The sequence below is a fragment of the Melanaphis sacchari genome, unplaced genomic scaffold, assembly GCF_002803265.2.
Source record: "Melanaphis sacchari strain LSU unplaced genomic scaffold, SCAv2.0 Contig31_pilon_pilon, whole genome shotgun sequence".
Taxonomy (NCBI): domain Eukaryota; kingdom Metazoa; phylum Arthropoda; class Insecta; order Hemiptera; family Aphididae; genus Melanaphis; species Melanaphis sacchari.
In genome coordinates, this window is record NW_020271193.1 from 2,388,774 (window position 1) to 2,403,203 (window position 14,430).

The 14,430-nt window shown below is 27.1% G+C and overlaps 1 protein-coding gene across 5 annotated transcripts in view; it reads left to right on the forward strand.

The window, feature by feature from the left end:
* The window catches only part of LOC112596264 (rap guanine nucleotide exchange factor 4), a 229,858-nt gene extending 216,456 nt beyond the window's left edge, over window positions 1-13,402 (forward strand). For 4 of the 5 annotated variants that reach the window (XM_025341783.1, XM_025341782.1, XM_025341786.1 and 1 more), the window contains 14 exons: window positions 2,888-3,131; window positions 4,496-4,679; window positions 4,763-4,908; window positions 5,850-5,994; window positions 6,079-6,237; window positions 6,332-6,502; window positions 6,593-6,731; window positions 6,803-7,043; window positions 7,284-7,537; window positions 8,563-8,691; window positions 8,773-8,951; window positions 10,974-11,203; window positions 11,611-11,730; window positions 13,014-13,402. In XM_025341783.1, coding sequence (XP_025197568.1) covers window positions 2,888-3,131; window positions 4,496-4,679; window positions 4,763-4,908; window positions 5,850-5,994; window positions 6,079-6,237; window positions 6,332-6,502; window positions 6,593-6,731; window positions 6,803-7,043; window positions 7,284-7,537; window positions 8,563-8,691; window positions 8,773-8,951; window positions 10,974-11,203; window positions 11,611-11,730; window positions 13,014-13,138 — 2,466 coding nt within the window. In that variant the 3' untranslated portion in view covers window positions 13,139-13,402. The remainder of the gene's footprint in view (window positions 1-2,887; window positions 3,132-4,495; window positions 4,680-4,762; window positions 4,909-5,849; window positions 5,995-6,078; window positions 6,238-6,331; window positions 6,503-6,592; window positions 6,732-6,802; window positions 7,044-7,283; window positions 7,538-8,562; window positions 8,692-8,772; window positions 8,952-10,973; window positions 11,204-11,610; window positions 11,731-13,013) is intronic. The other variant, XM_025341784.1, reaches the window with a different exon arrangement.
* Window positions 13,403-14,430: the final 1,028 nt, after the last annotated feature.

Here is a 14,430-nt window from a genome sequence, read left to right on the forward strand (position 1 = left end):
AAGTAGTAATGATAAAATCATATTCCATGAAAATTTAAAGTCTCTACAGTTATTTATTTTTGAATAACAATAAAAAAAAACTTAATCAATTTTTCCGAAAATTTGTTTTGCATAAAAATTTCAGTTTTTCCTTTATTGATTATTTTTTTACCTAGTTATTTTGAAAAATATTAAAGAGTTTTTCTTCTTGACCTCCTCAAAGTACTAACTAGATCAAACTTTTTACCAGAATTTACCCTCGAGTTATTCTCTCACCTATATGAAACGTGTAGGTACACATATTATTGTTAAATCAATATAATATTCGTATCTCTGCTACGAGTCTAAAATACACATCATAACAATTAACAATTATTCGCCTGAATGAATAATGGCGTTCATAAATTTAATTAGAAATTTCATAGAACTATAATATGTGTACGAATGCTTTACCATTAGTCGATTGGTTATTATCATAGATTTTAGAGGGGAATTTTATAATATTATGCCTTTCACCCGGCAAAATAATTGCTCACATATTTCTGTTATTACAGATGGTTATTTTTAACTATACTCAATAATATCATAGTATGCATTAATGATTAATAAGACTATTTTAGTGATTTACTGAACATAATGTGAAAGGTCACAGTCACATATATAACAATATGGACCAATTAACAGTAGCTGTTTCGATGTGGTTGCGCAAAACTGTTATTAAGTTTAGTTCAATAAAAAAAATAAAAAAAAAAAATAGTAAGAACGAAATAAAATGATTCTTTATAAATAAATATGTTTAATGCATAATACTTTTTGAATTATTAAAGTTACAATTTTCAAAAATAAAACCCTTTTTTTGCCTTACCATATTATACTACTGTTTAGTATTCAGTACCAGTAAATAGTTATAATTACCGTATTTTTTTTGTTTTTTTTTTTTTTTTTGTGCTTGTAAAAATAATGTTAATATCAAATATATTGAAAGTAACTGCGAAAACTAATTTAATATACGCAAATGCAAATTTTTATTGTTTAGTTTTATTTATGATTGCTGTTAAAATTACATAGGCATGTAATGTCGTATGAATAATAATAATAAAAAAAAAAAATGATCGTGGTTATTAATAATTTCTTCAATTCAACTTATAATCCTATATTATTCATAAAGATAGATTGTAAGATTAAACCCATAGAATAAAAATGAATTGTTTTCTTTTTTCATTTAAGTAACGGTAATAATTTACATTATCGACTACTTAGAAAAACTTATTTAGGTATGTGTATATGCCAATTATTAATGTTTAAAGTTAAGTATTGTACAGGTTATGATTTTTTTTTAGGAAGCATGAACAACGTTATTGTATCTGTAAATTATTACTGTATCAAAACATATTAAATTATGTGTACATCAATTGCTCGTGTTTAAAAATATAATTTATTGTTAATTTTTTTTTTTTTTAATCTAGAACTTATATAATCTATACATAAAAAAAAGTACAAAAAGCATAATGGATGTTTTTCTTAATTTTAATTAATATGCAGTGGCTTGAATGACTTGATGGAAGCACCAACCAGTGAAAGCACTTCGGATTATTTAAATTTAAATTTAATACTATTTGCGGATGAACTTAGAAAAATTGTTACTCCATAAACGCTATGGGCACTAGACGTACTTAAGTATTTAAAAAATACATTTGTACTGAACGCACCGCCGATAAAAATATAAAATACGTGTCAGTGTATTATTAGTAAATTTGTCATCTGCAATTTTTCTCGTAAGACCGGAAGACGCTGTGCGCACAGTGTAATTATTCAATAGAAGTTAAAATATTGACTGTTACTACAGCAATTATTTTTCCACCAGATCGATTAATCACATAATTCCGTGAAAAATAAACTTATAGCGACTATATTGCATAATAATAGCGTGTCACGTCATGATATTACGACGATATTTCCGTTGCGTATCTGTATACACGAAAATCTAGAAAAATAAAACGGTATAGTAATATTATTTGATACAATATATTATTATGTACCTCCGATTACACAATGTCAACGAGATTAGGTTTCTCACGAGTTCATAACGAAGTAAAACAAATACGTCGGTCATAACTAAAATTAACAATAGAATATTGTAGTATTTACATTATACGATATATCTACAGGGCGATTCACATCAACTATGCTTGGCACGAATTTTTTGTTAAATTATGATTTTCGGATTATTTTTAATTTAACTTAGAGACTATATTTTAAAATAAACAGATTTTTTATAACGTTTAAACTCTTCTTTTTTTTTAATTGTATACAATGCTTTATAGGTACTATGCTAATAGGTACATAAAGATAAATATTTGTCTGTCATAGTTATAATTTTCAAATCGTCATAGTATTCAAATCTTCAAAATCTATCATTGTGAATTGTGGATTATTAATTATTCTTTATACATTTATCGATACATTTATTAACTACGATATTTTTCACTTGAATTTTTATAAATAGGAATGTACCTAGGTGTGTCTACATCAACATTTCAAAAATAAACATTGACTTTTCAATTTAACAATAAGCTCGTTTACAATTGAAAAATCCACCACAGAACTCTTTAAATTTAAAAAATAAAAAAATTTGAAAATATGGTCTTATTAATAATAATACTTCAGAATTCAAAAATCCAACCTTTTTGTGGCTGGTACGCATATAAATGATAAAACAAGGGTGAGTATACTTGGTGAATCACTCTGTATATAACTACTACAAAATTATATCTTTGTCAAATACTCTCACTCAATCACTTGACGCAAACGGTATAGTGGGTTATATTCTTATAATTCTATATAGATGCACTTACTCACTCATTTACTCTAGATTTTGTAATGTATCATAATTGTTGCGTTTGCGCAGAACCCCAGTATGCCAATGGCCAGAGCCGGTTGGGTAGTACGCACGTTGTTGCTCAGTGATCAAAATACCGTGCTCAGGGACCGGAAGACCGGTGGTGGCCGATCCGTGGTCCGGAGATGCGCTTCCGGCAGCGAACTGATCGACTGGCTGATGAACCTAGTATCCACCGATCACAATTCGTTCAGCAGACACGACGTGATTGGCATGTGGCAAGCTTTGCTTGAGGAAGGAGTTATATCGCACGGTGAGATAAAAATAATACCATATCATCGCAACAATAATATTTGCTTTAGTATTATTATTATTATTATTGATATCACGTATTCGACGCATTTATTTATTTATTTGTTTTTGAATTTTTTTTAATTATATCGATTCACTCGAAACTTATATTCAAAAACATCCCAACCATATATTTTGTGCGCGTAATTATAATATATAATACTCAGATATCCTAAATAAAAATACTAGACAAGATATGTTGAAAAAGAAAAAAATTAATTCTTCACTTTTTTTAGAGTTTCTACCTAATTACAATACTTAAACAACCAAACTATTTTTTAACATAAAAACTATACTTCTTAGTATTTAATGCTGGGCATTAAAAAATAAAAAAGTGAAAGTTGTTAGCAATTAGGATCCTTTTTTAAATTTATATCAACTTTAATTTTAACTTCAATAATTTTATTAATATTAACATAATAAATAACGAGTCAATAACTTTCAATCGAATCAAAGTAACATTTACATATAATTAAATAAATATAGTTAAGTAATTATTGATGATACATTGATACGCATACATTAAAAATATGATTCTTGTAATTATTAATCAACATTTTTTAATAAAAATAACGTATTTTTGATACTTCGTAGGCATTCATTTCAAACCACTTATTGACTATTTAGGTATTAATAATAATGTTAGCGTAAAATTAAAATTTATAAAATTAATTGTTAGTTTCTATAATGTAACTCAAGTTACTGAACTTAATTAATTAGGTTAAGATATATCATTTGGATTGCTCAATATTGCTATGCAAATTTTCATATAGCTTATAAAAAACTTGTTAAAACTTTAATCAAGATACATCAGATAGATATATCAACATTAAAAAAATCATCTTCCTAAGAATTTATAGAAAAAACGGTTGGTTTTCATCTGAAAAAAAAGTTAGTATGAACCTAATATTTAAATAGTAAGTATACAAATCTAAGAATTTAAAAATATGATTCTTATGTATAATTAAAAATTCCAAAATTGAGAAATCTAATAAATTGAACATTAAAGAATAAATAAAAGTGAAAACTGAGAATACTTGATTATTACTCAGTATAACCATGATTAAAAGGAATCAGAAAGTTAATAAATTATACAAGCAATTAAAAACAAATAAAATAAAACTGAATACTTTCAGTTTTTTATAATAACTTTACTGTCAAAATACAAGCACACTTACGTATATTAAAACTAGATAACCATTTATAAAATAGGACTTCAAGCACTTTTTAATATTATATAATCTATGTATCATTTTATTGTCAACGTATTGTACGTATTAATATAAACCAAAAATTAAAATCTATCACTCCATGTTATTCATATAGCTACCGGGGAACACCCGTTCAAGGACAAGTGTCTATTTTACAACTTTTGGCAAGATAGAGAAGGTGCACTAAACACGCCCACCATACAAGATGTGGCAGAGGCTGAAGAACATCTAGACGAAGCGTTACAGGAACTTGTCCACAGGGGACCGGATGCACTCTTACGTCTAATCCTACGATCACCGTGAGTAACAATAACAATTATCTGTATCATATAATAAGTATATTAGGAAAGTATGTTTTATTGTCTATGTTTTTATTCGACAGAAGCTCAGAGAGGACGCCCGAGGACTTAGAGCTGATATTTGAGGAACTATGCGAACAAAAAGCTTTGGCTCACCTACCAAACTCGGTGAAACGGGAACTGGCATCTGTTGTGGTGTTTGAAGCTCATCCAAGATCCGGTCATATACGTAAGTGAATCAAGTTCCAAGTGCATAAAGTACAATAAAAAGTTTTTATTATGATACAGTGAAAAGGCAAAAAAATGGTAGGACCTATAGGGAGAAAATAGAGTGGAAATTTAATCATGAATAATCCCGTAAAATGTAAAAAGATCTTTAAACAATCAAAATAGAATAATTTATATTATTTTTCTAATATGTTTATTTCTTATATATTTGTTGACGTGTTGCACAAAGTATTGAAAATAACATTTAAAATGTTTTTATAAACCATTCAACAATATAAAAATTTCAAAAATATGCAAAATAAATTTTTTTATTAGAATTACTTATCTCTAGTTTTAAACGTATTTGTATACGTATACTATTCAACAATATTATACCAATTTCATTCAATATAGATATTGGATTTGGATTTTTGTAAGTCCATAACAACTTAAACTGTACTAAAATTTTATATCGTGCATCACTTATTATACTTGTATTATATTACGTAATTAATATGAAATATATTAATAATTATAAGTCATATTTGAACGACTTTAACTAAGTCCCGTTATATAAATGTAACCATCGCATATTAATTTAATATGTGTTTATTATTTAATATTAACAAATGTTTACGTATAATGAAGGAAATTCCCATTTTCACCACAGATACAGTGTTTTAATAACATAATAATACTATCATGATTATTCCGAATGCTTCCGGGCGATTATTATTATAATACCGTTCAACTGGAAATACGGCGTGGTCATGATTTCTCCTTCGATTATTCACAAATAATGTAACTCGTAAACCTAGTTAACCGTAAACACGACGAACACAGCATATAGCTAACACATAATAAACAACAACTGTTCAGTTAGTTTGATGTCAAACCTCCAGTGACACAATACCTGTCGGCCGCGATTGTAACACATTGGGGGTCTTGTATATTCTGTCATAGTGTTCCGACAAGGAGACGAAGGCAAAGCGTGGTACGTGATTATGCAGGGTGCGGTCAACGTGGAAACATACTCCAAAGGCGTTATAGAATCGCTCTACGAAGGCGAAGACTTTGGTGGTTTGGCATTAATACACAACGTTCCAAGGTATTTTTAAATCGTGTGCTTTACATTGTCATATCAATCACAATAATATTATTGTGCGTTAATATCGATTCTTTAAAAATCTAGATCAGCGACCATATCCATCAAGGAAGACAATACTCATCTTCTGCGTGTAGATAAAGACAGTTATAATAAAATCGTAAGGGACATCGAAGCGAATACTGTCAGACTGAAAGAACTCGGTAGTGACGTTTTGGTACTAGAAAAATCTCCACGATTACACAAGTACGACGTTACGATAAAAATTATAATATTCTTAATAAGTTTTCTATTACGTGCAATTGAATATAGTAGCTAAAAATTATATCCGTTGACTTAGATACATGATTATTGCTGGAACTCCGCAAAAAATTCTAGAACATCTTCTAGAGCACAGACTAAGTAGCACAAATGTTGCAAGCTCCAGGAACGACCCGTGTCTAGATGATTTTTTATTAACACACATAGTGTTTATGCCCACCAGGACATTAGTGTCAGAACTCAATAAATAATATCCTTTTATAATAGAAAAAAATATATTAATAATAATATTAATAAAATGTTAAATATTTGTAATTGCTTCCTTAATATATATGTTTACTTATCATATGGAAAATCCAGCGCAAGACAGAGAGTACACAATCAATTGTAAAAGAAAAGTTGTACAATTCGTTTACAGATGGGTGGTTACGATAAGGCATCCGGTGTTTGACGATGTCATCTCGATGTCATTTCTCGAGGTATTTTAAATTTCATAAAATGAATTATTATTTACACGTTCATTGACAAAATATTTTTATATTTTTATCAGGAACTGGCTAGTGACGTGGAAGCTGATTGTCAACTATTGGGTGGCAAAAGTCAAGCTCTGCAAGAGGAAGCCAGCCTAATGCATCATATTATGTCTCGATTGAGAAGGTATCAAGACGAACGATTAGAGACTTCAGGTTTAAAATGGAAGTTACCGCCTGGTGGTCAACCTATTTGCCTGTTTTCAGCAATAAGCAATCCGTCAAAAAATAATAGACCGATCATCCGACCAAACGATGATAGTAAGCACATTATATTATAAATTCATGTTATTATCGTTTAAAGTAAACACTGAATAGTGTTTATTATTATTATAACTCAGCCTCATTTTACACCACGTATTTCAAAGAAAGAGCTAGAATATAATTTTAAATGATTAAACTCAAACAGATCCAGTGAAGTTTTTATTAGATATTAGTTTATTTAAGTTAAAGTTTTATACTATTATCAGTGTATACGTTTTTAAGTTCTGTTTATTTCAGTTATATTCCGAGTGTATTGTGCCGATCATACATTTTGCACTTTGCGACTGCCTGTCAATGCCACTGCAGAAACTATCAAAGTGGGAGCCTACGAAAAATGCAGTCTTCGACATCCCGTACAGGATCTGAGAATAGTAGAAGTAAAATCAAACGGGGAAAGGGTGCCGTTCAGGGATAGCGAACACTCGATACCAACCACTGTGGCACTGAACAGTTGCATATTTCTAACGCCAAAAGATCACATGGATGCTTTGGTAATATACACATTTTAAGTTGTTATTTAAAGAAGTATGCATATTAAATTCTAGGTCATAAAAATTGTAATTCTTATTCACTCGCGTTTATTTAAACAATAATGTACATTATTTCCAAAATGATAGAAAAATCATTTAAGTTGCCTAAATAAAAATGTGTATATTTTTCATAATATAATGATAATAACTTTTATTATATACCTATGTAATTTCAATGTTAAGATAAAATAAAATAAAATATAGTATGTACTATGTAAATGCATAATCTGAATGTATATAATTAAAACATATATTAAGTTAATGAAAATATGTTGCAAAGTTTTAAAACAAAATATGAAATATATCTTAAAAACGGATTATTATAGAAATTGATGTTGGAAGGTGAAAATTGTAATTAGTTATAACTAATAAATATATTTGATATCTAAGTAAAATAATGATTTATTCCTAAATTTAATTATTTTAGTTAGTTTGGGATAGGTAATTTCATAATTCCAGATAATCTACGAAATAATTATTTAAATAATTTCTTTTTGAAGCGTAATAGTTTATATATAAAAAACTTTATTAATTTGACCATCAACCGGAATGAAAAATTTTAGCAATACTATTATAATATAAATATCATACTTTAATAGTATAAAACTATTATTATATAATTTACTTTATGAATTTAACATTAAAAGGTAGTTACATAAATAGTTTGTTTAGTGTAAGACTGGTTTACATAGTTCAATATTTAATTACATTTATTAAATCGAAAAATGCTTACATTACATTTATGTTTAACAAGTTACAATAGCAATAAATTTAAATTTTATACAAATCTTTAGATTTGGACATTTTTCTAATTATTTTTCAAATCTCGAAGTATTAATACAGTTATCATTAACTACCGATATTATTTTGCTTAATTCATTAATAATAATTTATTTCTATAGTCTGACTTTTATGTATAGATCACAACCTGAAATATTGCATTATAACTGAAAAGCACTAATATGAATAATAATATATGACTTTAGACATGTGTGCCAGAACAAGAAAAATCTGAAGGGGCAGATATATCGAGTGATTTTGATTCACTGAGCACCAAGGAACTGGCGTATCATATGACACTTTTCGATTGGGAATTGTTTTGGAACGTCCATGAGGTACAAAACGATATTATTGTATTTGTTTTACCGAAAAAAATTAAAAATTAAAAACCAATTAATTTAATTGTTTTATTTTAGTACGAATTGATATACTTAACGTTTGGCAGACATCGGTTCCAACAAATCACAGCAAATTTAGATATATTTCTCAGGCGATTCAACGAAATTCAATATTGGGTCATCACCGAAATATGTACGTCACAAAATATATCAAAAAGAACGAATATACTGAAGAAAATGATAAAATTGGCTACGTAGTAAGTGATGTATCTAACTATACTTTGACTATCGTACACTATTTATAAATACAGTAAAAAATATCGAAATGCATTAATTATAATGGTAAACATTTTACTGTTATATATTCGAAAATATCACAAATGTTTAAATTAATATGGAATATTAATAAAAAAAAAAAATATACTGATATTTTGAAAATGATTAAAGTGAAACAATACACCAGCGCAATCTATTGCTTAAATATAAAACTTTTATAAATTAAAACATAATATCGTTACGGGGAATTTAAGTGCTAAAAGTATAACTTGACCTAAGTTTCACTCCATGCTGCTTTATTTATTCTAAATAATTATTTAAGATAGTTCTTAGAGAATTCATGAATTGAATTAAATAGTAGTTTACATAACTCAATTACGATAATTGTAGAACTAATATCTTACGTTTCGAACAATCGAAGGGGTCTAGTTTAGACTTACAAACTATCAAACATGTATTTTAAGTTACGTACAATTTATAAATAAATTATATTTTAAAATATTTAAGTTAAGATTAATTTAATATTATATAAAGGTATAGTAAAAGCAATACTTTTGTAAGTCATTTTTATTGTAAAGACGATATAAATACGGTACCTATATAAAATAATAATAATAAGAAGAACCATAAAATATTTTCGTGGTAAGCTTTGATAGTCAAAAAGTTAACGACTCGATTTTCATTTGAGGTGTTTGCGTAGGTTTCGAATAATGGATGAAGCGAGTGCGATATTTCATATCAATAAGTTATTGTTCTATATGCATATAAAACACTGATTTAAATATAAATTTAATGAAAAGCAGTTTGGTGTTAATGTTTGCGTGAATATTATAATCAATAAATGTTTTGAATAGACGTAAACAAGAATTTATATTGAGTGGTTTGGATTTAATATACTGGACCCAGATTTAGAGTTCATCCGAAATAATTAATAGTTTGTGAGATTCAAATTTTAATGATATACGTGGAGACAGAAAGGCAAGACATAAACATGAAGATGAATATAGACCGTTTTAGATTAGTCAATTTTTAGCTTCCATTTTGTGTATCAGTCTTCCGTGAGAGAGCTGATTTTAAAAGTAATGAGAAGAGATAATGGAGTCGAGATTTATGGAGTTATCAGCAGCGTAGTGAATAACCAGTGTACACGGCGCGATGGGTTCATCAGAAACATAGATAGAATTTCACCTTCAGAAACATCTACACTTTATGTACTTAAAATGTATAAACTATAAATCCTTACCCCCTCTGAAGTCCCAACCACTTAAAAAATATTACTATTATCTATAGTTAACCACTATATTCACGGACTCGGGGGGTTTATCAATCATGGTTGTAACTACAGGAGGTGCGCAGATGAAGTAAAATTTCTCGGGCTGCTAGTAAATAGTTAAAACAAAGCGTGATAGCCGAAAAATTTGATTATATTTTTTCTCTCTAATTTTTAACTATACAACATTACATTTGAATAAAAAAATAAAATTTAAGTTTATTATTATTATCATATAAATTTTTAGTTATAACATTTAATTATTTATAAAACATGTTAAATGTATCATTTTTTACACAACCGTAATATCTAATAAGGTACATTAATGTGAAAAAAATTAAGTCATATTATATAATTTTATTTTATTTTATAATATTATTTGATCTTATCTGACTTGATTAAGCAAGCTTTATAAATAATTTCTTAGAAAAATTATTAGTTTAACAGCTATAAAATGTATTAAAATAAAGTTTTAAATATTAGGTTATATTTAATTAAACATATATTTAGGTAATTTCATAATATGTACTATTGTATATACATATAGTAATAATTTTGATATTGAATAATATAAAAAAAAAAAAAAAACGTGTCCTTTAGTACATGAATCATTTAATATATATATTAAGTAATATATATATAATAATAATATATATTATATTTTAATATATTTTTTTATATTTACTTGTACTCTCACAAAAAAGTTGAATAATAATTAATCATGGTGTTTCAGCTGCAAAGAGTATTATAATTTCAACGCATTTTTCGCTATCCTCATGGGATTAAGTGACGTGGCCGTAAGTCGGTTATCAACTACTTGGGACAAGTTACCGTCCAAGTCACGAAAACAATTCACTGAATATGAGACACTCATTGACCCTAGCCGGAACCACAGAGCGTACAGAATCACTGTGGGCAAATTGCCCTCTCCTATGATACCATTCATGCCTCTACTCATCAAAGGTAGGAGTATAACTACTGTTGCAAGCCTGCGAACTTAAACAGTCAACAGCACTAAAACACTTTAGGACAATAAACACAAACGATATAATATTGTAGTAGCGCACTTGGCCTGTTTATTACATTTGTCCTAACTCATATAATAAAATTATGAGAGCTATACCCTGTTTTTTATCAACACGTTATATTTTTAATTTTATTATTTTTGTTATTAAAATGTTTATTGTTGACGCAATGTGTTTTAAAAACGTGTTTTATTTACCGTGATCGTTATCCACCCACATAAAAAAAGCACCAAACGTCTCAAACGTAATAAACTATAAAATAGCGATACTTATCACAACGACACTGTAATAACACTATCATATTATAATATCTTAATAAATTAAATACATAACCTTCTTTTCTAGACATGAAATTCACCCACGACGGCAACAAAACGCATGTGGACGGTTTGGTCAACTTTGAAAAAATGCACATGCTGGCGCAAACCATGAGGACACTCCGATATTGCCGAGCCAGGCATTTGGGTAAGACGGATTTTTTTTATGGTTTTTAACAATATTTCATCAATGACAATATTCTTGAGATACAGCAGTGGTATGGCCATTACTGAAAACAATTTTTCTTAGAAAGGAAAAGGGCACAGTTATGACCAAAGCAGTGGTGTTAATTTGTATCCTATGATTTTTTTCTGAATATTTTTTAATCGTATTATATGAGAATTGTATTTATTTTGCAATTAAAATTCAAATGCAGTTTAAGTAAAATTACTGGTTTATTTTCATTCCACAAAAAACTCAAGAATGACATTGCTGCAGTCTGCAACGTACAAATAATATGCAACAGATTATTTACGTCAGTTTATCCCGTCAGAAATATTTTCTATTAATATTTTTTAAATGTAGTTTTATCAAATAATTATTTTATTAAAAAATTTATTTGATATTATTTATTAAGATCCATTTAATTTCAGATAACAAAATTCAAATAAATAAATAAAATTAAGATTTATATTAATAATTAGAAATAACCATTTAATAGAATTAATTTTTATGAATATTATTGTAGTTGAATTACTCAACTGATTTCAATTAGAAGATTATTTAAATAATTATGTGAGAGTAAATACAGAGGGAAAAAGGTAAAGCCAAAAAAAAAACGATCTGTTATAACTGTTATGTTAATATAATATACCAAATGATCCGTTTAACATAAAAAACTGTTAATATTTTGGAATGTATTTTTGTTATATCATATTGAGTTATTTTTCTAAAAAAAATATATATTTTTTACAAAAATATGCATTTTATTCTTTATTCTAAAACAGCACATTTTTTGGAGTACTTTCTATACATAAAAATCGTATTTTAGACGAGTAGTTTACGAGTTATAAATATTTAATGTTTAGATGAACAGAGTGGAATACTGGAATAGTACCATATGGCACCCCGCTATAAAATGCCGGTTCACTACTCCGATAATCTAAACTTTAAATACTTATAATAATTAATAAACTAATTGTTGAAATTTTATTTTAATATTTATCGAAATACTCTTAATAATATATTTCTTAAAGTTAAAAATGTAAACTGTTTTCCAAATAAGTAAAAATATAATTTTTTAATTGAAATTATTATTTTATAATAAACTTAAAACTATTTTAATTATATGTTTTCAAAAACAGTAGTTTTTCTAAAACAATGAGTGTTTTACGTAAAGAATCGTTTAGTTTATATTATGAATATTGAATTGTACCACTATAATACCGCTAAGCCAACACTTCAATTTCGTTTTTCTTTTGACTTTTCAGTGTTGGAACCGCCGGTGTCGAAAAACGAAGCCGACGTCAAGTCGTACGTGAGTTGTTTAAGGTGTATAAACAACGAGCGGACGTTGATGAGCATGTCCCAGAAACTGGAACCCAGAAGAACTTAAACGCTCATCTACGACAGTATCATAATATATAATACATACCCGATACGATTCAACGATTCGCTAAAAGTTGTATCATAATATTATAATATTGTACAGCGGACTCTTCGCCGAGTAACGAGTAAATACTATATACATAAGTACACGCGTGCGTATAAACGATGATTATTGAGTATTTTATTCGTATATACGCGCTGTTGTACATACCCTTATGGCCGTATATAGTATATATTGTTTTTTTAATCGAAATCTTATAAATTTCGTTCTTAAGTTTTTTTTTTTTTTTTTGTAAATGTTCGTTTCAATAAATTATATTATAAATACAGAGTGATTCACCAAGAACGTCAAACCATTTTTTTTTTTTTTTTTTATTATGAAGTAATTAAAAATCTATTTTTATAATTTTTAAATACACTTGATAGCCTTTTTTACAAATACTTGTCATAAAAACTTTAAATATAAAGAATAATGTTCTGTAACTATAGTCCAAGCACCGAATCTCTCGTCTAAAATATTTTTTAAACATAAACAATATACCAATTGTTGGTATCCGGGCTATTTACACATGTCATTATCATCTATGCTTAAAGTTTAATAACTTGAAAACCATTTGTTCAAATTTTAATTTAGATAAATACGTCAAAAAAAGAAAAAAAAAATCTTTCAAAAAATTTGCAGAAAAAAATGAGGGTTTATATTTAAAAAAAAAAAAAAAAAAATTTGTATTGCCAAGTGATTATCCCTTAGTGATACAAAAAATCTCAAATATTCGAAAATATAATCTACAAGTGTCTTTAAAAATTCTAAACATCCGATTTTGAATACTTCATTATCAAAGAAAAATGGATAAACATTCTTGGAGAATCGCTCAATATATGATTAATACAATTGTTATTATTATTGATGCACAAAATAAATCTCTTCTCAAATGGCAATATTATTATGATAATTTATTATAACATAAGTGTTTGTTTCTCTCTTTTTTGTTTTCCTTTTTTCCCGAATATTAGACGTGTTAATACAGGGTAGGGAGATACGTCACAGTATTGTTTTATTTTTTCTTAAAATATATTTCTTCGTTCTTTCCTAAAATTACATTTAATTTAAGTATATATTATAATATAATATAAGACAATCAGAGAACGATGATAATCATTCACGGATGAAATTAAATGATAAATGATAGGAGATGGTTATTATTATTTATTAATAATAATAATAATTATTATTATTACTATTATTATCATTATTATTATTATTATTATTATTATTATTATTATTATTATTATTATTAT